This window comes from Chiloscyllium plagiosum, chromosome 12, assembly GCF_004010195.1.
Source record: "Chiloscyllium plagiosum isolate BGI_BamShark_2017 chromosome 12, ASM401019v2, whole genome shotgun sequence".
NCBI lineage: Eukaryota > Metazoa > Chordata > Chondrichthyes > Orectolobiformes > Hemiscylliidae > Chiloscyllium > Chiloscyllium plagiosum.
The window spans coordinates 63,180,695-63,208,485 of NC_057721.1; the positions used below are offsets into that span (position 1 = coordinate 63,180,695).

Genomic DNA, 27,791 nt, shown 5'->3' on the forward strand with positions numbered 1-27,791 from the left:
TCCTCATTCCTCCTGAATGGGTGACCCCTAATTTTCAAACACTACCACTAGTTCCAGACTGACCTACGCCCACCTTGTCAAGACATTCAGGATCTTACAAACTTCAATTAAGTCACACCTCAATGTTCTAAACACCAGTGAAAATAAGCCAACCTATACATGCAAGACAACCTGCTCATTCTAGGATTCAAACTCGTAAACTTCCTCTGATCCACATACAATGTACAATAGAAACCCCATATCCGCAGACTCTGTTTCTGCAGTTTCAGTTATCCGCGGCTTACCGCGGCCCGTAAATATTACATGGAACATTCCAGAAATAATTCCAGGGGCTGTCGGGTAGGTAAATTTCCCATTTAACTGAATGGGTTCACTACTATCCGTGGTTTCGGGCATCCACGGCAGGTCTTGGAATATACAACCTGTGGATATAAGGGGGGGGGGCGGGGGGGGAGAGGAGTTACCTGTATTTACACCCTTCTTTAAATAAGGGCACCAAAACGGCACTTTATATCTGAGATGTGATCTCACCATGATGCCCTGAATAACTGAAGCATTCCATCCTTAATTTGACATCCAATTCCTCCCATTGCGTTGTGTTAGCCTTCTTGATTGTGTGCTGTACCACATAACGTTTTTCATGACACATGCATTAGAACACCTAGATCCCTCTGTGCCTCAGAATTCTGCAGTTAATTCTCAATTTAATACATACTCAGAATCATACAGTGAAGAAGAGGCCCTTAAGCCTATGAAGTCTGCGCTGAACCAAAACTGCTCTATATCTACATGAGTACAGAAGTTTCACTTTGCAGCATTTGGCCCATAGCTTTGAATGTTATAACATTTCAAGTGCTCATCCAAGTATTTTTTTTTAAAAAAGGTTATGCCATTTCCTGCCTCAACTACACTCCTGTGGTAGTGCACTTCAGATTCCCGATCCTTCTTGGTTAACAAACATTTTTCTCAAATACGTTCTAAACCTCCTGCCTTTCACCATAAAATTATGTCCCAGCATTATTGACCTACAGCTAAATGGAACAGCTGCTTTCTATCCACTCTGTTCGGGCTCTTCAATCTTATACATCTCAATCAGGTCCCCTTGCAGCCTTCTCCACTCCAAACAAAATAACCCAGGCCTACCCAGCCTGTCTTCTTAGCTAAACTTCACCAGGCACCATCCTGGTGAACCCCCTCTAGACCAATGCAATCAATAGTGCAGTGTTATGGTCCAGGCCAGATCCTCACAAAACTTTTAAAGGTAGCTCAGAACCTAACTTTTCTAGTTGTTTCAAGCAGATGTGCACTGGATATCTCAGGACTGATGCAGCTGGTCAAACCACTTGGCTTCAAGTAAAACAGAATTTATTTACACGCCGAGGAAATCACAAACAAAAGAAAACAGAATTTAGAAAAACAATTTGAAAACCCGACCGACTCTATTGCAACTTAATGATGCTGTTCCAATGTCCTGCAACAATCCACAAACACAATCCTTTGCAAAAAAGGTAAGTTCAAACACAGGTTCTCACAGAAGAGGCATCAGAGAGAGGTTCAGCTAGGGAATTATTTGCAGAAATATGGAACCTCTTTCAACTTCAGCTCTTTCTCTAGGTCTCCTGCAGTTTCCAATTGCTAAAACGAAACCGAACTATAAAAATCCTTGAACTGGGCGAACTGGTCACTCTTCTTTCATTGTACAACTGTTTTAAAAAAAAACTAAAAGCTTTTTCCCTGATCGTTGCTTGGGCCAATTTCTGTTAGCTATTAGTAAAGACCCCAAATCCCACACAGATCAAAACCTCTGCGTTTTACAACCCCTCTTCAAAAAAAAAACAAGGACAACACAACATTGTTAAAGGAGCAGTATCGTCACACCTCCCTCCTTAAAAAAAAACCTATCAATATCCAAAGATGGCTTAATTTTAAAACCCCTTAATCTTACACTGTTAGTTCACAATAACACATCGACATCACATTGACTATAACCATGAAAATATGCACTACTACATTCGAATTCAGTCCATTTACTCCTGCAATCAAATGCCTCTGTTTCTCATTCAAGTATCGACAATGCGCTGGCAATTACGTTTTCTCCTCCTGCTACATGTACAATTTTTACATTGAATGGCTTTAATAATAAGTTCCATCTAAATAGTCTGGAACTTTTGTCTTTAAATTTCTCCAAAAACTTCCAACGGATTATGATCAGTATATGATGGTCGCAGACACATTATATAAATGTTGTAATGCCAATGCCAAACTCAAAGTCACCTTCTCAACTATTGAATATTTCTGTTGGTGAATGTTCAATTTCCTGGAGAAATACCCAATAGGTCTTTCTTTCAGCTTGTTGTCTTCTTGTTAGTGCACAGTACCGATACCCACATCGCTTGCATCAATAGCCACCCTGAATGGCTTCACTTCATTAGTTGTGGCTAATACTGGGGCAGTGGATAACACAGCTTTCAGGCTGTCAAATGCCTTCTGATAGTCCGCCGTCCACTGAAACTTCTTGCCTTCCTTAGTAATTCAGAGAGTGGAGCAGCCACATTGCTAAACTTCAGTACGCATTTCTGATAAAACCCATTCAATCCCAGGAATCGCTCTTTTTGTTGATGGTGTGGGAAACTCCCCAGTTACCTTTGTTTTTGCATTTCGTGGGGTCAGTTGTCCATGTCCAATACTATGGCACAGGAAGGTGACTTGGGTTTTGGCCAAGACAGTATATTCCTGTCAGTATGAAAGGAAAGGCTGGTCGGTGTAGGGAATAATGGATGACGAGAAAAATTGAAGTTTTGGTTAAGAAAACAAAGGAAGCATATGTCAGGTATAGACAGCCGAGATCGAGTGAATCCTTAGAAGGGTAAAAAAGTGTGCAGGAGTATACTTAAGAGGGAAATCAGGAGGGCAAAAAGGGGGCATGAGATAGCTTTGGCAAATTGGGTTAAGGAGAATCCAAAGGGATTTTATAAATGCATTAAGCACAAATGGTAACTAAAGATAGATTGCCTTGCTGATCTTTGAGGAGCCTAATTCTATGTGTGGAGCTGCAGGAGATGGGAGAAATGCTAAATGAGTATTTTTGCAGTGTTTCCTGTGGAGAAGGACATAAAAGATATATGGTGACGTAGATGGTATCATCTTGAAAAATTTCCATATTACAGAGGATGTCTCGAAATGCATAAAAGTGGATAAATCCCCAGGACCTGATCAGGTGTACCTGTGGGAACCTAGGGAAGTGATTGCTGGGCCCCTTGCTGAGATATTTGTATCATCGATAGTCACAGGTGAGGTGCCGGAAGACTAGAGGTTGGCTAACGTGGTACCACTGTTTAAAAAGCTTGGTAAGCAAAAGCCAGGGAACTACAGACTGGTGAACCTGACATCGATGATGCGTTAGTTGTTGGAGGGAATCCTGAGGGACAGGATTTACATGCATTTGGAATGCAAAGACTGATTAGGGATAGTCAACATGGCTTTGTGCGTGAGAAATCATGTCTCACAAACTTGATTGAGTTTATTGAAGAAGTAACAAAGAGGATTGATTAGGGCAGAGTGGCGGACGTGATCTATATGGACTTCATTAAGACATTCGACAAGATTACTCATGGGAGACTGGTTAGCAAGGTTAGACCTTATGGAATACAGGGAGAACTAACCATTTGGACAGAAGGAGCTCGAAGGTAGAAGACAGAGGGTGGTGATGGAGGGTTGCTTTTCAGACGGTGACCAGTGGTGTGTCACAAGGATTGGTGCTGAGTTCACTTATATAAATTATTTGGATGTGAATATAGGAGGTATAGTTAGTAAGTTTACAGATGGCACCAAAATTGGAGATGTAGTGCACAGCGAATGGGCTGACGAGTGCCAGATGGAGTTTAATTCATAAAAATGTGAGGTGCTGCATTTTGGAAAGACAAATCACAGCAGGACTTATACACTTATTGGGAAGATCCTGGGGTGTGTTGCTGAACAAAGAGACCTTGGAGTGCAGGTTCATAGTTCATTGAAAGTGGAGTTGCAGGTAGATAGGATAGTAAAGAAGGCGTTTGGTATGCTTTCCTCTATTGGTCAGAGTATTGAGTACAGGAGTTGGGAGGTCATGATGCGGCTGTACAGAACATTGCTTAGGCCACCTTTGGAATACCGCATGCAATTCTGGTCTCCTTCCTATTGAAGGATGTTGTTAAACTTGAAAGGGTTCAGAAAAGATTTACAAGGATGTTGCCAAGGTTGGAGGATTTGAGCTATAGGGAGATACTGAATTAACTGGGGCTGTTTTCCTAGGAACGTCGAAAGCTGAGGGGCGATCTTATAGAGGTTTATTAAATCATGAGGGGCATGGATAGGACAAATAGACAAGGTTTTTTCCCTGGGGTGGGGGTGTCCAGAACTAGAGGGCATTGGTTTAGGGTGAGGGGAAAAATTTAAAAGGGACCTAAGGAGCAACTTTTTCATGCAGAGGGTGGTGTGTGTATGGAATGAATTGTCAGAGGAAGTGATGGAGGCTGATACAATTACAACATTTAAAGGGCATCTGGATGGGTATATGAATAGGAAGGGTTTAGAGAGATGTTGGCCAAATGCTGGCAAATGGGACTAGATTGGGTTAGGATGTTAGGCCGATATGGACCAGTTGGACCAAAGGGTCTGTTTCTGCGCTATACATCTCTATGACTCGCAATTCACTCTTAGCCAGGCTTATTACCAAACCTGCCTCCAGAAATTGATCGCAAAATTCTGATAAATGTTGCAAATATTCCTTGCATGTGAGACTGAAAATCACCGGGTCATCAATGCGGTAATCTGAAAATTACCTTATTGGTTCGACTTCGAAAAGTGGCTGACACATTTTTCATACCAAATGGTATGACTTTAAATTGATATCGTCCAAACGGCATTACAAAAGCCAAAATTGTCTTTGCACTTTCGGACAAATGTACCTGCCAGTATCCTTGAGTAAGTCCAACTTCTAAATGTAAGTTGCTTGTCCCACCGAATATAGTCTGCCAAATGGGAATCAGGGGAGAAAGTGAGGTCTGCAGATGCTGGAGATCAAAGTTGAAACTTTATTGCTGGAACAGCACAGCAGGTCAGGCAGCATCCAGGGAACAGGAGATTCGACGTTTCGGGCACATTCCTGAAGAAGGGCCTGTGCCCGAAACGTCGAATCTCCTGTTCCCTGGATGCTGCCTGACCTGCTGTGCTGTTCCAGCAATAAAGTTTCAACCCAAATGGGAATCAGACCTTGCAACTGAATTGACTTTGTGATCGTCGACACCTAACTGTTGGGTACCATCTGGTTTTGGCACCCATTATGATGGATGAGCTCCAGTCACTGCAACTCACTTGGATTATATCATCTTGGAGCATGCATTTTGAATCTGTGCCAAGTCAGAGGGTTTAGCCTATAAGGAAGTTGCTTAATCGGAACAGCATTTCCTGTATCTCCATCGTGTGTAATTAGATTAGTACTTCCCAGAGTATTTCCACATATTTCACCATGTGATAGTAAAGAACTCTTTCAGGTCATTTAGTTTTTTCCCCTCTGGAAGGTAACTCAATAATTTATCCAAATTTTTGACAACTTCCTCATTGTCCAATTTAATTTGGGGAATGTCCAATTCAGAATCCTCTGAACTTGATTCTTCACTCGGTGTAGTCAACTAATAACACATTCTCCTTTTGCATTCCTTCCCTGTCAAAATACCCTTTGAGCATATCTGCATGACATACTCAGATTTCTTTCTGTCTAGAGTCCTTATCAAATAGTTCACCTCACTCAATCTCCTTTCAAATTGATAAGGTCCATTAAACCTTGCTTTTAAAGGTTCACCTATCATTCAAAGCAACACTGACACGTTGTCTCAGATAGCAAAATTACAAGTTTTTGATTTCTTGTCTGCTTCCTGTTTCATTGTATGCTGTGATATTTTTAAACACTGTCTAGCCAACACCCTTGCTCTACTTAATCATTGCCTAAAATCTGACACATAGTCCAAATATGTGGTCTTTGAATTCTGACTCACCATTTTCTCCTTAATCAGTTTTAGCGGTCCTCTCACTTCATGCCCAAAAACTAATTCAAATGGACTGAATTTGTTTGATTTATTTGGTGCATCGTTCACCACAAAAAGTACAAATGGAATTCCTTTATCCCAAACATCGGGGTAGTCTTGACTATAAATCCTTAACATGGTCTTTCATGTCTGATGCCACCTTTCGAGCGCTTCCTGCAATTTTGGATGGTACGCAGCAGATTTGAATTTTTTATTCCTAAGCTGTCCAAAACTTCCCTGAATAATTTTGATGTGAAGTTTGACCCTTGATCTGATTGTATCTCTGTGGGTAGTCTGTATCTGGTGAAAAATCTGAGTAATTCTTCGACAATCCTTTTAGCTGTGATATTGCATAATGGAATGGCTCTGGAAATCTAGTGGACACATCCATTTTGCTAAGAAATACTGATTCCCACTTCTTGTTTTATGTAGGGCTTCTACACAAAGAGTCATAGAGATGCACACCATGGAAACAGACCCTTCAGTCCAACTCGTCCAAGCCGACCAGATATCCCAACCTCATCTAGTCCCATTTGCCAGCACTTGGCCCATATCCCTCTAAACCCTTCCTATTCATATACCCATCCAGATGCCTTTTAAATGTTGCACTTGTACCAGCCTCCACCACATCCTCTGGCAGTTCATTGCATACATGCACCACCCTCTGCGTGAAAAAGTTGCCCTTTAGGTCCTTTTATATCTGTCCCTTCTCACCCTAAACCTATGTCCTCTACTTCTGGACTCCTCCACCCCAGGGAAAAGCCTTTGTCTATTTCTCCTATCCGTGCCACTCCTGATAATCCATTAAGCCTCTTGTAAAAAGCTTCCTCGAATGCAGGAATGGGTATTTAAGGTGTGGGTTTTATTACTGCCTGTGGTTTTCCAGTTACATGGCGTATGTGACATGTCTGGCAAAATTCATCTACATCCTTGTGCAGTCCAGACCAGTAAAAATGTTTTTGTATTTTAGCTTCAGTTTTTCTTACTCCTAAATGACAACCCACTAATACTTCATGTGCCACCCGCAATACCTCCTTTCTGTAACCCACTGCCAATATGACTTGGTGAACTTCTCCTCATTTCTTAATTGCCTGAATGTGTGATGGTCGCTATTTCCTCATTAAGACATCATTTTTACAATAATAGCACTCAGGGATACATTCAATTCTTCTACTGTGTATGCTTTTTATTACAATTGCTTTAGTTTCTCAACTTTCTGCTGTAACTCAGTTAATTTTGCTGAGTTAAAGATGTTTACTTCAGACAACAGACAATAGGTGCAGGAGTAGGCCATTCTGCCCTTCGAGCCTGCACCACCATTCAATATGATCATGGCTGATCATCCTTAATCAGTATCCTGTTCCTGCCTTATCTCCATAACCCTTGATTCCACAATCCTGGAGAGCTCTAGCCAACTCTTTCTTAAATTAATCCAGAGATTGGGCCTCAACTGCCCTCTGGGGCAGAGCATTCCACACAGCCACCACTCTCTGGGTGAAGAAGTTTCTCCTCATCTCTGTCCTAAATGGTCTACCCCGTATTTTTAAGCTGTGTCCTCTGGTTCGGCACTCACCCATCAGCAGAAGCATGTTTCCTGCCTCCACAGTGTCCAATCTTAGATGTCTCAATCAGATCCCCTCTCCGTCTTCTAAACTCAAGGGTATACAAGCCTAGTCGCTCCAGTCTTTCAGCATAAGGTAGTCCCGCCATTCCAGGAATTGACCTCGTGAACCTACGCTGCACTCTCTCAATAGCCAGAATGTCTTTCCTCAAATTTGGAGACCAGAACTGCACACAGTACTCCAGGTGTGGTCTCACCAGGGCCCTGTACAGCTGCAGAAGAACCTCTTTGCTTCTATACTCAATCCCTCTTGTTATGAAGGCCAGCATGCTATTAGTCTTCTTCACTACCTGCTGTACCTGCATGCTTACCTTCATTGACTGATGTACAAGAACACCCAGATCTCTTTGTACTGCCCCTTTACCTAAATTGCTTCCAATTAGGTAGTAATCTGCCTTCCTGTTCTTGCCACCAAAGTGGATAACCATACATTTATCCACATTAAACTGCATCTGCCATGCATCTGACCACTCACCTAACCTGTCCAGGTCACCCTGTAATCTCCTAACATCCTCATCACATTTCACCCTGCCACCCAGCTTTGTATCATCAGCAAATTTGCTAATGTTATTACTAATACCATCTTCTATATCATTAACATATATTGTAAAAAGCTGCGGTCCCAGCACTGATCCCTGCCTGCCATTCCGAAATGGAGCCGTTTATTACTACTCTTGGTTTCCTATCAGCCAACCAACTTTCAATCCAAGTTAGTACCTTGCCCCCAATACCATGTGCCCTAATTTTGCTCACTAACCTCCTATGTGGGACTTTATCAAAAGCTTTCTGAAAGTCCAGGTACACTACATCTACTGGATCTCCCTCATCCATCTTCAGAGTTACATCCTCAAAAAATTCCAGAAGATTAGTCAAGCATGATTTCCCCTTCATAAATCCATGCTGACTCTGACCTCTCCTGTTACTTTGTCATCCATCTGCTCCTGGTTTGTCTCAACCATCGGATCAAACAGGGTCTCTGCTAATTCCACTTCAACTTTCTTATCTGTACTCTTTGACCGGTTTCACTGGTGACTTTGCAATCCCATTGCCACACAGTCAGGAAAAATCCCAGAATGTGTCCAGCAGTAGCTCAGTTGCCTGAGTTTGCATTAGCTTTTCAAACTCTCAGCATTCCTACCTGTGACCCAGATCTATCATTCGTGGACAAATTATATTCCTGGAGCTGAGAGTTGTTCCAGTACTCCTACCACCACTTTTCATTGGACAGTCTAAACTCATGCTACATAACTGAGCACTTCTTGTCTCACCATGAATTCTACTTAACCAGCACTTTTCTCAGCAATAGTCTTTCAGAGGTACATATTTCCCCATCTTTCAACATCAAAGACTGACATGATCGTGTATCTCTTAATATTGTAACCTCTTAACCTGCAGCTCCTGGTGTTCGCAACTAGACTTTACTTTCGCAAGTATATAGTTTAAGAAGATCTGGCACTTCCTCCTGAACCACTGTCCGACCAGGTTGTACATTCTGGTGCAGCTTTCTAGCCTCCACTGTAGTTTCCGTTACCACTCCAACAAAATTCACTGGCTAATCCTGTTTTCCTATATCTGGCTTCCAGTGCTTTTTCTAACGGACCAACCGTGATTTCAATTGGCCTCCTTTATTGCAGTGAAAATGTCGGTGCTTTATAATTTCTCTTTCCCAGTCAAGGTTTCCTTTTTCCCAGTGGTAAGTTATCCTTATGATCTTCACCAAGATCTACTATTCCCTTACCATGTGAGGATTGCTCTTTACCCAATTTCTATCCCTCACGGATTGAAATTGATGTTGGAAGCCAAACTTTGATTTATGGACTAGCTCATAATTGTCAGCTACTTCAGCTGATAATCTTACTGTTTAACTCTCTTCTTTTCCACATGAGTTCTCACTACCTCGGAGTGAATTTTTGAACTCTTCCAAATAATCGTCTCAGAGCGTCATAGGTTTCCTCTATTTTTAATGTCCTGTCCATCTATCAAAATTAATTTGTCTGACCTTTTTAACTCAAAGTATGCTTGACCAGGGTCCCTCCTTAGGTTGCTGAAACACCGTCTGTAAGCTTCTGGGACAAGATAATATGCACTTAAAATGGCTTTCTTCACATCCTCATACGCCCCAGATACCTCCTCTGATAGTGATGTTAATACCTCACTAGCTCTACGTACAAGTTTTGTTTGGATCAACAAAACCCAAAATGGTCACTGGCCACTTAAAATGAGATGAAAAAGGCTTCTATTTCCTCATCAAACTTAGATAAGGGGCTTGGATATATTTAAACAGATCCCCACCAGGCCTTTGGGTTTGCTCAGCCTCACTAAGCTTACCTTCTACCTTTATCGCCATCCTTTTAAACTGACTTTCCTGTCTAAGTGCCAATTTGAGTTCAAACTCTCTCTCTTTCTTCCTTCCTTTTCTCTTTATTTTTCTTCCCTCCCTCTTTCTTTTTGTCCCTTTCTTCTCTCAATCTTTGTACTTCCTCTACATTTAATTAAAATTCAAACACTGATTTCTTTTTCTCCTTTTTCCTCGAACTCAAGTTGCTGCATTTTCAATTAAATTTTAGCCATCTCCAAAGATTCTGATGGCATTTCCAGCAAACGCAAGTGCTGAGCTATTGCTATAACTGTGTCTCCTTTCCTCAAGGAAGGAGGCAGCCTCAAGTCCATCTTGCCTGCCAATTCCAGCAGCTTTGCCTTGTTCACCTTTTGTAAAGCACTCAGTCACTTTTACTACCCCCAGAAAACTCTTAGTGACTGACAGAGTCATTACTACACTAAGCACTGCTTAAACCAACCAAATTCAATACCCGGAACAAAAGACACTAACACCTGCTACCCGCTGCCTTTGAGTCCAACCCGAATCCCAAATTTGAATTTTCGAATAAATCCCACAAGGAACCCCAATCTGTTATGGATCAGGCCAGACCCCCTCAAAACATTTTAAGAAGGTAGCCCAGACATTAACTTTTCTAGTTGTTTCAGGCAGATATCCCAGGAGTGATGCAGCTCGTCAAATCAATTGGCTTCAAGTAAAACAGAATTTATTTACACACCGCCGAAGGAGTCACAAACAAAAGAAAACAGAATTTAGAATAACGGTTTGGAATCCCTGACTGACACAATAGCCCCCACAACTTAAAGAGCTGTTCTGATTTCTTGCATCCTACAACACACCCCTTGGCAAAAAAGGTAAATTCAAACACAGGTTCTTATAGGACAGAGAGAAGGCACAGAGACAGAAAGGATCAGTCAGGGATCATTTGCTGAAGCATGGAACCTTTCTCTACTGCAGCTGTTTCTCTAGGTCACCAGCAGTTTCTAATTGCTAAAACTAAACCAAAATAGAAAAATCCCTGAATTGGGAGAACTGGCCACTGTCCTTTCATTGTACAACTGCTTTTAAAAAAAAAAACCCTAAAAACCTTTTCCCTGATTGTTGCCTTGGGCAGTTTCTGTTAGCTATTAGCAAAGATGCCAAAGCCCAGACAAATCAGAACCTCTGCCTTTTACAACCCCTCTTGAAAAAAAAACAAGGACAACATAACGCTGCTGCTCCTTTAACAAAGTTAACTAGAATTGCACATTGCACACAGTACTCCAGCTGTTGCTTAACTAAAATCCTGTACAGCTCAAATATCATGTCTTCGTTCTTATAAATTCTGCAATAACTGAATAAGTCCAAGAGTCCTATATGCCTTTTTAACTACCCTCTTAACATGTCCAGCTCTCTTCGGAAAGGTACCCCAAGATCCTTCTGATCCTCTGAGCTTCCTAGTATCTTAACAGTCACTGCGTATTGTCTTGTCCCGTTATTTCTCCCCAAGTGCATTACCTCACATTTATTAAGTTTTAATTCCATCTGACCCATTTCCCCAAGACTTTCTTCCTCACCATCAAACACCCAGCCATCTTTGTACCATCCCTAAATGTACTTATCACCCCTGCATTTTCTTCTTGTTATATATATCACAAACAATAAAGAGACCCAGCACTGATCCTGGTGTAGGCCACTAGACACCAGCTTCCAGTCACACAAACAGCCTTCTACCACTACAGTTTCCTCCCATAAGCCAACTTTCCAAGTTACCTTGGAACCCTTGTGCTTTTTATCTTACTTATTAGTCTCCCACGTGGGACCTTGTCAAAGACATTGTTGAAATCCATATAAAACACACCAACGCACCTGGGCACTGCCTTAAAACATTCAATCAAATTTGTTAGGCATGACTTCATTTTGCCTCTCCAAGTGGAGCTTAATTTTCTTCAGAATTTTCTTCAATAATTTGCCGACCACTAATGAGAGACTCACTGATCTGCAATTCCCTGATTTATCTCTACCATCCTTTATGAAAAGTGGAATGACATTTTCTGTTCACCAGTCCTCTGGCACTGCTCTTGCGGCCAGAAAGGAACTAAAGATTTGGGTCAAAGTTGCTATAATTTCCTCCCTGGTCTCTATAGCAGCCTGGATTACAACTCACCTGGACCTAGGGATTTGACCACTTTTAAACCCACCAAACCTCCAGTACCTCCTCATTTCTTATGTCAAACTACTCAAGAACCTCACAGTACCTCTTTACAAATTCTTTTTCTGTATCCTGATTTCCAAGTGAATACAGATGTGAAGTACTCATTTATCACTCCACCAATGTCCTCCAGCTCCATTTACAGATTGTCCCCTTGGACCCGACTGGGTCCAACTTTTACCTGGTTACCCTCTTCCACTTGATATATAGAATATCTTGAGAATCACCAAAATCTTATCTGCCAGTATTTTCTCATTTCCCCCTTTTTGCTCTACTAATGGTTTTCTTATGTTTACCCCTTGCATGTTGTGCTCTACTAGGACCTCTGTTGATTTTCTCCCTTTTTATTTGTTAAACGTTTCTCTTACCCTTTTTATCTCATTCTTAATATTCCAAGACATCCATGTCCTCTTGGCTTGTTGCTTCTACATTTGGCCCTAAACTCACCCAAATTCTTCTGCTGAAGATTTAGACAGAAACAGCTGTTCTCAGTACATTTTTATTAGATTAGATTAGATTCCCTACAGTGTGGAAACAGGCCCTTTGGCCGAACAAGTCCACACTGACCCTCCGAAGAGCAACTGACCTAGACCCATTCCCCGACATTTACCCCTGGCTAATGCACCTAACACTACGGGCAATTTAGCATGGCCAATTCACCTAACCTGCACATCTTTGGATGGTGGGAGGAAACTGGAGCACCCAGAGGAAACCCACGCAGACATGGGAAGAACATGCAAACTTCACACAGAGTCACCTGAAGCGGGAATTGAACCCGGGTCCCTGGTGCTGTGAGGGAACGCGTCACCCAATTTTGTGCATTATTTTAATACAATTTTTCTTCCTCAATTTCAAAACTCTTTGTAGCTGACAACCTTTTTCCTTTTCCATAACAAATTTAAAACCTACAGTATTGTACTCACTATCATTCAAATGCTCTCCTGTCACCTCAAACACTTGCCAAGCATTGTTCCCAAAATTAGAAACAGCACTACAGTAGCCCTTCATTGACCTTATATATTTTATATAAAAAGCTCTTTTCGATATATGTCAAGAATTCTGCTCAGTTCAAACCTTTTACACTGTAGCTAGCCGAATTAATGTTGGGAAGTTTAAATCCCGAATTACCCGATTATTGCTTTTACATACCTCTGAATTATCTAAATATCTGTTCCTCTATTGCCTGATGACTATTTGAGGGTTCATAATACACTCCCAGCAGTGTGACTGTCCTTTTTTATTCCTAAACTCTACCTGCTTTTTCATTCTTCTTGCCAAAGTGAACAATGTCGCACTGTTCTACATTATGCTCTATTCAACAGACTTCAGTTCCCTCAGTTGACATACCGATATTCATTACAACCTCCCCATCACCTCTTCATAACATGCTTTTCTGCCTTGATTGGTGCCAATTGTGAATTTAGATACCATGCCTTTTCTCTTCTCATCTAAGTCATTGATGTAAACTGTAAAAAGATTAACTGTAAAAAGAGGATCCAGCACAGACATCTAAGGAACACCAAACGTCACATGCTGCCAATCAGAAAAAAAACAGGCTATGCATACTCTATTTTCTCCCAGCCAGCTAATTTTTGATCCAACATGTTAGCCTGTACACCATGAATTTCTGTTTTCCACAACAACTTTTGATTCAGCATCTTAGAAATGCCTCTGGGAATTACAGTGTGCCTACAGGCTCCAAAAATCCGTTTGCATTTAGCTCCTTCAAAGAAATTTAACAGATTCATTAAACAGGATCTTCTTTGATGAAACAGTGTTGATTCTTCCCAATTAGATCCAAGTTATAGAGGTGTTACAGTGCAGAAAGTCGCTTTTCATCGGTTGTCTGCATTATCATAACTTTGGAGCGGATCTCTCCAGGGGTCAGTACTGGGACCTTGCCTTTCCTGATCTATATTAATGATCAGGATCTTGACTTTGTGCCAGTCTCCTCCCTTTTCCACATGCCTTCATGGATGGTTACTATTTATGTTGGCTGCCATTCTTTTATGATAATTCCTCTTTGCTTCTCTAACATGCCATTTCACTTCCCCTCTGAACCGTTTGTGTTCCGCCTGGTTTTCAATTGTATTTTCTACAGGACATACGTCATAAGCACACTTTTTTTATCCTGACCTTAGTGTTTATAAGTGCAGAGCTAAAATTGCTTTAATGGTCTATTTAACACTTGCTCCACATCAGATGTCAAGCTAACTGGTATTTAGTTTATATATCCAGAAGTGCTCTTACACACAACTGAATGATTTCTTTTTCTCATGATGAAAGCACCAATATTTTTTCCTTGATTAACCAACACCAATAAATCACCAGCGCTTTCCAACTGATGAATGCAAAGTCTGTTAAGAGCAGTGTAAACCACTAAAGGTGAGGGAGAGAGAGTATGGACAGAGGGAAGGAGCTAATTCAAAATGGACTAACTGGAAAATTACATCTATGTCACTAGCAACCACTTTTAAGACCCCAAGATGAAGGCGATCTGGACTCAGGCTTGTCAGCCTTAAACTTTCTACATACCATGTCTGTTTTAAATGTAATTTTGCCGAGTTTGCTTCTCTCTTATACCTTCTCATTTACAGCTATTACGGTAAAGTTTGTTTTGCATTCTCTTTTGTGAAGGCAAATGAAAACTGTCCTAATTTCATCTGCCATTTTGTTATTATCTGCTATTAAATCTTCATTCTCTCGAGAGGACCAACACTTCACTTACACTTTTCCTTTTTAAATACATATAGAAATTCTCACTTTGCATTTTTATATTCCTAGCTATCTTACTCTCATATTCTAATGTTTTCCTTCTGATGAACCTTTGTGCCCTTCTCACCAATTCTGACCTGCCACTCATCTTTGTGCAGTTATATGCTTTCCCTAATCTCTACTGTTATCCCTCCATTTAGATTCTTTTCTTTATATCAGGAATACACATTGAGTACTTTGAAATATCCCCTTAAGTGACTGCTGTCGAATACTTATTGATCTAGCCCTGGCATATCATGCCAGTCCACCTTCGGCTGCCTCAGCTTTCATGCCCACAAGTGGCCCATGTTCAGCTTCATTCAAGCACTTGCTTTAGACCCCAGCTTCTCCCTTTCAAACTGGATATAAAATCCAATTATATTGTGATCACTTCTACCTAGGGATGTCTTTACTGCTTGAACTTCTAAAAACTTCATTCGTGGGATGTGGGAATTACTGGCTGGGCCAGCATATGTAGCTTTCCATCAGATACTCCAGAAGCTGATGAGCTGATTTCTTGAACTACTGCAGTCTGTTTGGTGTAGGTACAGTCACAATGCTGTTACAGAGAGAGTTTTTTTTTAGATTAGATTATTTACAGTGTGGAAACAGGCCCTTCGGCCCAACAAGTCCACACCGCCCCGCCGAAGCGAAACCCACCCATACCCCTACATTTACCCCTTACCTAACACTACGGGCAATTTTTAGTTTGGCCAATTCCCTGACCCTGCACATCTTTGGACTGTGGGAGGAAACCGGAGCACCCGGAGGAAACCCACGCAGACACGGGGAGAACGTGCAAACTCCACACAGTCAGTCGCCTGAGGCGGGAATTGAACCCGGGTCTCTGGCGCTGTGAGGCAGCAGTGCTAACCACTGTGCCACCGTGCCGCCCACACGGTGGCACAGGATTTCTGATGCAGGATTTCTGCACAGTTGCAGGATTTCTGATGAAGCAACACCGAATGAATACAACCTGACTTGGATGCAGGGACAGAAAGTATGATAGCCAAATTTGCACGAAAATAGGTGGGAATGTAAGTTGCAATGAAGGAGCAAGAAATTTACAAAAGGATATAATAGGTTAGGAGGATAGAACAATTTTTGGCAGATGAAGCTAAACGTGGATAAATGTGGGTCAGAGGAATAGAAAAGCAGCTTATTTTCCAAATGGAGATAAATATCAAGAGTGCTGTGGTGCAGAAAGATCTGGGTCCATGTGCATGAATTACAGAAATCTAATAAGCAGATACAAGAGATAATAAGGAAGTGAATGGAATTTTGGCATTTATTGCTGAAGGATTGGATTATCAAAGTAGGGATGTGTTGTTGCAATTGTACAAGGCATTCATGAGACCGCAGATGGAGTATTGCATACAATTTTGGTCTCCTTGAGGAGGGCTGCAGTTGCATAGGAGGCATTTCAGATATGAGGTTCTGGTCTTATGAAGAAAGATTGAGGAGTTTAAGTCTATATGCTCTGAAGTTTAAAAGATTAAGAGAAGATCTGATGCTAAAAGGGATTGACAAGATAGACTTAAGGATGCTCAAGTAGGGCAATCGAGATTGAGATGCCATGGTTTTTAGAAGAAGCAGATTTAAAACAGACACGAGGAGAAATTATTTCTCTCAAAGTGTCATGAATCTGTAGAATTCACTGCGCCACAGTGCAGTGGATGCTGGGACATTAAGTACATTTAAAGAGAAGAGAGACAGATTTTTAATTATAGAGGAATCTCGATTATCCGACATTCGATTAACTGAATTTTGCATTATCTGAACATGATGATGTTTGGCTAACTATGCTATCTGGCACTGTATTATCCGGCATTCGATTAACTGAACAAAATACTCCCCACCTGTGTCCTTCAGATAATCGAGGTTCCTCTGTCGTAATCACTATGGGCAATTTAGCATGGCCAATTCACCTAACCTGCACATCTCTGGACTGTGGGAGGAAACCGGAGCACCTGGAGGAAACCCACACAGACATGGGGAGAAGGTCCTTCCAATATTCTTGGAATAGTCATTTCTATAATGGAGGTAGGAGAGAAACAAAAAACAAAATGGACTAAAATAAAATCTGCGGAAAATAAATATGCTCCCTCCTTGATTGAAATGAAAAGCTGTTTACTCTGATTTTTGAACAATAAAATGCAACGGGTTGGTTTTGAATTGAAGACACAAGCCCCAATGATTTAATTCTGGGCAGTCTCAGTAGGCAAGAATTAAAATCACAATTACCACATGTACACATTTCAAAAAAATCAAAACATAATTACTAATATTTAGACCAATCCTTTGAATTAACAAGCGATTTTAAAAACAACATTTTAATAACTCCAAAGACTCAAAGCTAATAGCCTCAGAATTACAGAATCAGTGATCTTCAGCATAGGACAAGGCTCAAAGTTTGAGAGAAGATTTGTAGCTCGGGTGCCCGTTGCTGTGGTTCTGTTCGCCGAGCTGGAAGTTTTTGTTGCAAACGTTTCGTCCCCTGTCTAGGTGACATCCTCAGTGCTTGGGAGCCTCCTGTGAAGCGCTTCTGTGGTGTTTCCTCCGGCATTTATAGTGGCCTGTCCCTGCCGCTTCCGGTTGTCAGTTTCAGCTGTCCGCTGTAGTGGCCGGTATATTGGGTCCAGGTCGATGTGTCCATCAACAAACACATCGACCTGGACCCAATATACCGGCCACTAGAGCGGACAGCTGAAACTGACAACCGGAAGCGGCAGGGACAGGCAACTAGAAATGCTGGAGGAAACACCACAGAAGCGCTTCACAGGAGGCTCCCAAGCACTGAGGATGTCACCTACACAGGGGACGAAACGTTTGCAACAAAAACTTCCAGCTCGGCGAACAGAACCACAGCATAGGACAAGGCTTTTCAGCCCATCCCTTCTGTGCCAAGCAAAAAAAAACACCGAACTATTCTAATTCATATTTCAGCACTCAGTCCACAGCTTTGTATGCTTTGGCGTTGCAACTATACATTAAATATTTAGCGTCATAGAGTCATACAGCGTGGAAACAAATCCTTTTGTCCAAATAGTTCACACTGACCATGCTCCCAAATTAAACTAGTCCCACAAACCTGCATTTGTCCCATAGCCTTCCAAACCTTTCCTATTCATGTACTTACCTAAATGTCTTCTAAATGCCATAAATGTTTCTGCATCTACCTCTTCCTCTGGTAGTTCATTCCACACCTAACCAGTCTCTGCGTGTAAAAAAAAGGTGCCCCTCACGTCCTTTTTAAATCTTCCTCGTCTCACCACAAATATTTGCCCTAGTTTTGAACTCCCTGGTCGGAGGGAAAAAAAAGACCTTTGCTATACACCTTATCTATGCCCCTCTTGAATTTATTAATCACTATAAAGGTAACCAATCAACCTCCTACGCTCCAGTGAAAAGAGTCCCAGCCTACTTCTTTAATTCAAACCCTCCATTCCCAGCAATTTAATAATATCCTTCCTATAACACTGCAGCCAGAACTGCATATAGTACTCCAGAAGAGGCCTCACCCACATCAACATGACATCCTAACTCCTATACTCAAAAGTCTAAGCCATGATGGCAAGTGCACGAAAAGTCTTCTGAACTACTGAAGGTCAATTCTCCTGCTCCTCGGATGCTGCCTGACCAGCTGTGCTGTTTCAGCACCACACCCTTGATTCTGATTTCCAGTCCTCACTTTCCCCCTTCTTAACCAACCCTGTCTACCTGTGATGCAAATTTCAAAAGATTATGCACTTGAACCCCATTGGCCTCTCTGTTCTCCAACACTATTCTTTAAACCTTCTGGCCCTTACTTTAAATCTATGCCTCTAGTCATTGCTCACTCTGTTAAAGGGAAAAGTTTCATCCTGTCCAACTTACCTATGCCCCTCACAATTTTACACATCTCAATCATGTCCCCTCTCAGTATCCTTTACTCTAAGGAAAACAACCCCAGTCTGTTCAATCTTGCTACATAACTGAAAACCTCCTGGCCAGATAAATTGTGGTAAATGTCCCCTGCACCCTTTACAATGCTATCACATTCCTCCATAACGTACATTCCAGGACTGCATGTAATACTCGAGATCAGGCTTCAGCAACAATTACACAATTTCAGGATGACCTCTCTTCCCTTAAACTCTGTGCCTCAACTAATAAAGGCAAGTAACCCAGATGCTTTCTGGACTACTTTATCCACCTGTCCTGACACCTTAAGGGATGGTGGACATGCACACCAAGTTCCCTCAGATCCTTTGTGGTTCCCAGGGTCCTACCATCCATCACATATTCCCTTGCCTTGTTTGTCCTGCCCAAGAGCATCGCCTCATATTTATCTGGATTGAATTTCATTTGCCACTATTCAGCTCATCTGACCTGCCCATCTCTATGCACCTGTAATCAAAAGCTGTTCTCCTCAGTATTTACCATCAACGAATTTTTGTAATTTCTGAAAATTTACAGATTAAACTCCCACATTGAAGTCTAAATTATTTATATAAACAGCAAGAGGCCCCAACACTGACCCCTCTGGGAGCCAGCTGGACACAGAATTCCAGTCGGAAAAAGCAGCCCTCAACCATTACCCTCTGCTTTTTGCTACTAAGTCAACTGTGGATCCAATTTGCCAAATTTCCTTGGATCCCTTGGGTTTTTACCTTTGCTATTAGTCTCCCATTTAGGACTTCATCAAAAGTCTTGCTGAAGTCTGAGTGGATTACATCAAAAGCATTGCCCCCATCTGCACACCAGGTCACCTCTTCAAAAACTTCAGTGGAGTTGGTCAGACATGGCCTCCCCCGAACAAAAATCATGTTGACTGTTCATAGTCATCAAGTTTGTTCTTAATTAATACTTGGTGCTCCAAATGCAGATTACTTCTGTCCCTCAGAATTGCTTTCAATAGCTTCCCCATCACTGGAGTTAGACTGACTTGTTTGTAGTTACTACTTTATCCCTTGCTCCTTGCCAGAAAAACTGTCTCAATCTCTGAGCCAGAAAGACAATGAAATCAAAATTCAACTTCTAGTCAGCACAGAGTGCCTTGGTTGATATCAATGAAATGGTAGGACAGCTATAGAATGGCTGTAGTATTCAGTATTTGGGTAGGGTGGGAAAATAACTTGTGGTCCTATTCATAACAAATAGGTATGTTGCAAGGGCATATTTGTGGGTGTGTACTAGATCATGTTTGATTCCTTTTACACAGAATCAATCACTGACACTTCTTGCATGGTTTGCATGTGGCTAAAGATATAAGAGAGACCTAAGGGGCACCTTTTTCACCAAGAGGGTGGTAAGTGTATGGAATGAGCTGCCAGAGGAAGTGGTGGAGGCTGGTACAATTGCAATATTTAAAAGGCATTTGGATCGGTATATGAATAGGGAGGGTTTGGAGGGATATGGGCCGGGTGCTAGCCCATGTTGTACATCTCGAGGACTCTGCAAAAGCCTATTGGATGATGTAGGCCACTGGATAAATGGAAGGACACTGTAGCAATGTTGTCCAGATAGGAAAGAGGGCAATTAAGGGAAAACATATGTCTTTAAATATATACAATATTGTGAAATGTTAATAGAAAACTTTACAACATCCTAAAATATTCTGCTTAAATTGACAAGCTTAAAAAAGCTGTTGATTTTAATAAATACAGAACAAACCTCCACAGTCTATCACGATGTTCACACCCAGACCACCTGTTTCTTCTAAACAACTGTCCACAAGGTCAATCTTCCCATCGTATAAATTGACCACCCGGGCTGTAAGATAGCAGAATACAAATTAGTTTACTGTCCATTAGATTCTCAATAATTGAAACAAAACAGGGAAACATATCATTCTTGATAACACTGGAAATACTCAGGTGGTCTGGCAGCATCTGTGCAGAGACAAATAGAATTACTACTTCATGGCTGCAACCAGTTCTGATGAAAGATCACAACCTAATAACCCACTTTTCTCTCCTTAGATATTGCCAGATTGCTGAGTACTTCGAGCACTTTGTGTCGTTATTTCAGAATTCCAACATCCAGAGTACTTTGCTTTTATTTTCCTCTTTGTTAATGTTTTGAGTCAACAATAACACAACAATGGCTCTACGTTTGAATTTATGGATTAGAATTGCACAAATATATTTTTCTGTAATTAAAAAGGTAACATTTAATAAACCAACAGAAGTTAGAACCAGTAAAAGGAAATCAAATAATGTAAAAATTAAGGGATTTGCCAAATGCCATTCACTGCTGAAGCTTTTTACAATTAGTGGCAAACAGGAAAGATTAGTTGTGATGGAGATTAATCACAAAATACATGGTGATTCCACTATACCTGTGTAGATTATTATTTTAATGGGATAAAAACAATTACAAAACATTTAAATGGACTAATAATAGCAAGACTTAACCAACTAACTTTAATGATGCCCTGATTAGAATAAATTCAATAATTTAAATTATAAGAAAGCTCAACCATTTTAAACTGTAAATTCATCATGTTACATAGTAACTGGGTATTGCAGGCATTTAAATTGCATTCTCCAGACAATATTAGCAAGGAAATAAACTGAAGATTGAAAGTACGTACAGACTTGTGGCTAACCTATTGGCTAGGTTCCTGCCTCAGCACACTGGTCAAACTCAAGCTCTGACCTCTTAACTCAATTGTTTGTATAATACTGCACTGAACCAATCAAATGCAGATTCATCAATTTTACAGATTCAAAAAGTTTGTCATTCATTAAACAGTGAAGTATTACATTGCCAACCTGTGATTGCAAGTCTTAAATGCATAAAAACCTTAGTTTGTACAGGTACTAAAACGGCTTTTAGAAATATTATCTTCTGTTCTTTGTGAGTTTCAGTTTCCAATTGCTACTTAAACAATTTTACTTTATTCTATTGTTATGGGCCAGACCAAACTCCCTTAAACTATGTCAAGGAGATAGCCTGGACCCTAACTTTTATCTTATTTAAAAGCAAGTATAAGGTGCTGTGTTCCAGATGTAATTTGACTGGTCACACTACTCAGCTTTAAGCAAAACACAGTTACACCCAGTTAAAATACAAACAAAAGAAAGAAATGTCCATATAAACTCTATTCTAAGTCCAATAGTAATTATTTAACTACTAAACATCAACTATTCCAATACAGTAATATCCCATAAACACACCTTTGGCAAAGTCAAATTCAATGAAATAGATAGTCTCACATGTGGTGTTTCTCCAATCCAGGAGAAAAGAACACCATGAGTAAACTGGGGTAAAGACAAAGAGAACTGCAGCTTTTTACTGTGGCCAAGAGATGAATCATAGCTGCCACAGACAACTTCAAACCTCAACACTTGAAAGCTATATTAAAACAAATCGTTCTATGGGAGCTTGACTTCACCTATTCATGTTGCTTCTATTGTTCCAACATTTTAAAAATAAAACTAGGCCCTCACAAGCTGTTTACTCTATTGACTTGGAAGATAGCGACCATAATTCTATTAGTTTTAAAATAGTGATGGAAAAGGATAGACCAGGTCTAAAAGTGGAAGTTCTAAATTGGAAAAAGGTCAATTTTGACAGTATTAGGCAAGAACTTTCAAAAACTGATTGGAAGCAGATGTTCGCAGGTGAAGGGACGGCTGGAAAATGGGAAACCTTCAGAAATGAGATAACGAGAATCCAAAAAAAGTATATTCCTGTCAGGGTGAAAGGAAAGGCTGGTACGCATAGGGAATGCTGGATGACTAAAGAAATTGAGGGTTTGGTTAAGAAAAAGAAGGAAGCATATGTAGAAGAGTATAAAGGAAGTAGGAGTATACTTAAGAGGGAAACCAGGAGGGCAAAAAGGGGACATGAGATAGCTTTGGCAAATAGAATTAAGGAGAATCCAAAGGGTTTTTACAATTACATGAAGGACAAAAGGGTAACTAGGGAGAGAATAGGGCCCCTCAAGGATCAGCAAGGCGGACTTTGTGTGGAGCCGCAGAAAATGGGGGAAATACTAAATGAGTATTTTGCATCAGTATTTACTGTGGAAAAGGATATGGAAGGTATAGACTGTAGGGAAATAGATAGTGACATCTTGCAAAATGTCCAGATTACAGAGGAGGAAGTGCTGGATGTCTTGAAACAGTTAAAGGTGGATAAATCCCCAGGACCTGATCAGGTATATCCTAGAACTCTGTGGGAAGCTAGAGAAGTGATTGCTGGGCCTCTTATTGAGATATTTGTATCATCGATAGTCACAGGTGAGGTGCCGGAAGATTGGAGGTTGGCAAACATGGTGCCACTATTTAAGAAAGGTATGAAGGACAAGCCATGGGGAACTATAGACTGGTGAGCCTGACCTCGGTGGTGGGCAATTTGTTGGAGGGAATCCTGAGGGACAGGATGTACATGTATTTGGAAAGACAAGGACTGATTAGGGATAGTCAACATGGCTTTGTGCGTGGGAAATCATGTCTCACAAACTTGATTGAGTTTTTTGAGGAAGTAACAAAGAAGATTGATGAGGCCAGAGTGGTAGATGTGATCTATATGGCCTTCAGTAAGGCGTTCGACAAGATTCCCCATGGAAGACTGATTAGCAAGGTTAGATCTCACAGAATACAGGGAGAACGAGCTATTTGGATAGAGAACTGGCTCGAAAGTAGAAGACAGAGGGTGGTGGTGGTGGTGGAGGGTTGTTTTTCAGACTGGAGGCCTGTGACCAGTGGATCGGTGCTGGGTCCTCTGCTTTTTGTCATTTATATAAATGATTTGGATGCGAGCATAAGAGGCACATAAGAGAGCATAAGTTTGCAGATGATACCAAAATTGGAGGTACAGTGGACAGTGAAAAGGGTTACCTCAGATTACAACAGGATCTTGACCAGATGGGCCAATGGGCTGAGAAGTGGCAGATGGAGTTTAATTCAGTTAAATGTGAGGTGCTGCATTTTGGGAACGCAAATCTTAGGAGGACTTATACACGCAATGGTAAGGTCCTAGGGAGTGTTGTTGAACAAAGAGACCTTGAAGTGCAGGTTCACAGCTCCTTGAAAGTAGAGTCGCAGGTAGATAGGATAGTAAAGTAGTCATTTGGTGTGCTTTCCTTAATTGGTCAGAGTATTGAGTACAGCACAAGGTCTTTGTTAGCAACACTCCCGAGGACCTTACCATTAAGTGTATAAGTCCTGCTAAGATTTGCTTTCCCAAAATGCAGCACCTTGCATTTATTTGAAATAAACTTCATCTGCCACTTCTCAGCCCATTGGGCCATCTGGTCAAGATCCTGTTGTAGTTTGAAGTAACCTTCTTCACTGTCCACTACACCTCCAATTTTGGTGTCATCTGCAAACTTACTAACTGTACCTCTTATGCTCGCATCCAAATCATTTATGTAAATGACAAAAAGTAGAGGACCCAGCACCGATCCTTGTGACACTCCACTGGTCACAGGCCTCTAGTCTGAAAAACAACCCTCCATCATCACCCTCTGTCTTTTACTTTCGAGCCAGTTCTGTATCCACATGGCTAGTTCTCCCTGTATTCCATGAGATCTAACCTTGCTAATCAGTCTCCCATGGGGAACCTTGTCGAACACCTTACTGAAGTCCATATAGATCACATCTAGTACTCTGCCCTCATCAATCCTCTTTGTTACTTCTTCAAAAAACTCAATCAAGTTTGTGAGACATGATTTCCCACGCACAAAGCCATGTTGACTATCCCGAATCAGTCTTTGTCTTTCCAAATACATGTACTTCCTGTCCCTCGGGATTCCCTCCAACAACTTGTCCACCACCGATGTCAGGTTCGCTGGTCTATGGTTCCCTGGCTTGTCCTTACCGCCCTTCTTAAACAATGGCACCATGTTTGCCAATCTCCAGTCTTCTGGCACCTCACCTGTGACTATCGATGATACAAATATCTCAGCAAGTGGCCCAGCAATCACTTCTCTAGCTTTCTACAGAGTTCTAGGCTTCCCATGTATTTTCTGTCCTTGCCTAACTCGATGGAAGGTGCTGTCTAAGGATCTTTGGTGATTTTTTTTGTTATTCTGTCTTAGATACTAACTCTTAAAACATCTCCCTGTCCGCTCAAGAACTGAAATGTGGACCTGGAATTAACTCACTCACAACTGCAGTGAAAATTCAATTACCACGATGGAAGTTGCTGCAGGTAAAATATGTCCCAGAAGAAACTCTGTTCATTTAAAATACATTGAATTTGCTTCTACTCAATGACAACATATCACTGAATACTGACTGATTAATTTGAGGTCAGCATCTGCATTTGATTGGGTAATGTTCAATGTGTTGCTGGAAAAGCGCAGCAGGTCAGGCAGCATCCAAGGAGCAGGAGAATCGACGCTTATGCCCAAAACATCGATTCTCCTGCTCCTTGGATGCTGCCTGACCTGCTGCGCTTTTTCAGCAACACATTTTTCAGCTCTGATCTCTAGCATCTGCAGTCCTCACCTTTCTCCTAATGCTCATTAAGTTTCAGTGTAAACCTTTTTATTCATGTCAAAAAATCTTTAATGCCAAGTAGATTTTGTCTTCCACTAGTCTGTTTCCTTCAATGTGAAACAAATTTGAACAAAAGTAATGTTTCATTCGTGAGATGTTGTACAATCAAAAATAATAGCTGAGTGCATAAATGCATCCACATATACACCCGCCTGATAATGTACTTTGGCAATGAAATGTGAAGCTCGAAGGTAATCACTATTACACTGAGTGGCCTTAACAAGAGAAGGTAGGAAGGACTGTTTTAACTTAGCTGAATAGTCAGTAACTGGGGACAACAAATTTAAAGCAATTGTTCGAAAGTACTGAGGATAATGGAGGAGAAAATAATTTCATCCAGACTGTGATGAGAATCCAGAACTAAAAGGCATGAAAAAGATACCTGAAAAAGGTACATGAAAAAGTACTCAGATGTGGACTTGAAGTGTCATAACCTACAGGTCTCCAGACTGAGAGCTGGAAGCTAATACGAGGATGGGCAGCCCCTTTTTTTTGGCAGCACAGTCATACTAGACTGAACAGCCTCCTCCGCACCATACATTTTCCTGTTTTTAATGTTGTACTACTGGACATTAGTGCTCATATTGAAGTGCATTACACTTGAGAAATGAACATTGATGTGACGGGAAACAGCTTTGAAATCAAATGTTGAGGTTTGTGTACCCAGGTACAAAATCCAGAAGTTCAAATGCAAACACTCGTCGTCCAAGTAGCACTGTGAGTGATTCAATTAATTCTCACTCTGTTTGGCCAGTGTATCACTGAATGCTTATACAGCCAGAATGCACTTTATATCCCCCACACTGGACTCATCAAGCCCTTCTGTCCATTCCAACCTGATATCCTCAAATTGATTTTGCCTGAACTCAATCAGCAACGTGACATGACTGAGTTCCTTAGCACTGCAGCAAAACAAACTTTCGAATTCCACACACATACATGTACAGCTGTTTGAAAGTTAGTCACTAATTTCATTTTCTGTTCAAGGCACTGCTCCAGAAAAAGGCACTGCTTGCCGACTGGGTAAGCAACATCCAGTTTGATTCCTTATCTGTAGGGCCACTGTTGCAGGTTTCAGGGATTAGTGGATAGAAGCAGGGAATGCTTCCCAACACAGTATTGCAAACCCAAGAGAATTTCATAATATCAAATAGTAAAAATGCCACTAGAACTTATTCAGTGACCATGGAACAGTGGGCCTGCTGATCAGGTTAATGAGAATGTGGCGTACTCCGATTTAGAATACACATCCCTAGGTGGTTCCTTGGCTTCTCCAGGGGCTGAGCACCAAGCAAGTGATAATACTACATTGTACAGTCACCACCGTTCATGACACAGCATTAGAGTATAACTGTAGCATTATTTAATAACCTGACAAATTTATCTTAGAGTCATACAGCATGGAAACAGGCCCTTCAGACCATCTTGCCCATGCCAACCAAGTTTCCTAAGCTGCTTAGACAAGGAGGAGAAACTAATTTCTGCGATCAGTCCAAGTCAAAATGTATCAGCTTTATTGCAATTACGTTTCAGGTTAATTAGAAACAATAACTTACCTACCAAAGGTTGTCTGATGCCTTAGGAAATACATCCACAGTGCAGCAAGAACAGGAAATAAAGAGGAAACAAAATGAAACATTGGAAAATGAAATCACATCCAAAAAGCAGGAAACAAACACATGCCTATCCATAGTAATTTAAGTTTGTGCACCTGAAACATGAGAAATGTTGATATTAAACTTGGAATTAAATATTAAGATAAAATTCAGACATTTCTAGCTGTAATGAGACCAATAAAATAATCAAGTTACACATACACAGTACAGTACTTGATAATTCCCTGTCTTAAACATATTACAGAATTAAAATAAACCACTTCATAATAATGTTACGTCAGACGTTTAAGTCTTTAAACTTAATATAGTTTAAATACTTCCTTAATTAATTTCTTGACATATTATACAGTGAAAAAGGAAATGTGCTTAAAATCAATGTTGTAATAATGGAAGACTGTCAATATAAACCAGGAATGTCTTATTTGAAGTAAGATCACAGAACCAGGTTTTCTGGGCAAAGTGCAGGATTCGAGACTGCTTGCATTTAGTTCCGATTCTGACAAGTCATCAGGACAACAGAAGCAGCTTATGGAAATTGACTAGTGATAACAGCACAATCCGAAAATCTGGCTATTAGAATTGTTAAATAAGGAGGCCAAAAAATGAAATTAAAAAGTATTTTTTAAATTATAGATTCCTCTTCTAAAAAAAACCAAAAGAGAAACAAAAAATTAAAGAATGAGGAAATCTAACAAAAGGTAGACTGATGGGAA

At 40.9% G+C, this 27,791-nt stretch overlaps 1 protein-coding gene across 4 annotated transcripts in view; it reads right to left on the minus strand.

The window, feature by feature from the left end:
• Nucleotides 1–27,791, minus strand: part of cryzl1 (crystallin, zeta (quinone reductase)-like 1) — a 92,659-nt gene that overhangs the window by 9,956 nt on the left and 54,912 nt on the right. For 3 of the 4 annotated variants that reach the window (XM_043701262.1, XM_043701258.1, XM_043701261.1), the window contains 2 exons: nt 27,019–27,039; nt 20,622–20,720 (listed from right to left, as the gene is read on the minus strand). In XM_043701262.1, the coding sequence (XP_043557197.1) occupies nt 20,622–20,720; nt 27,019–27,039 (120 nt within the window). The remainder of the gene's footprint in view (nt 1–20,621; nt 20,721–27,018; nt 27,040–27,791) is intronic. The other variant, XM_043701259.1, reaches the window with a different exon arrangement.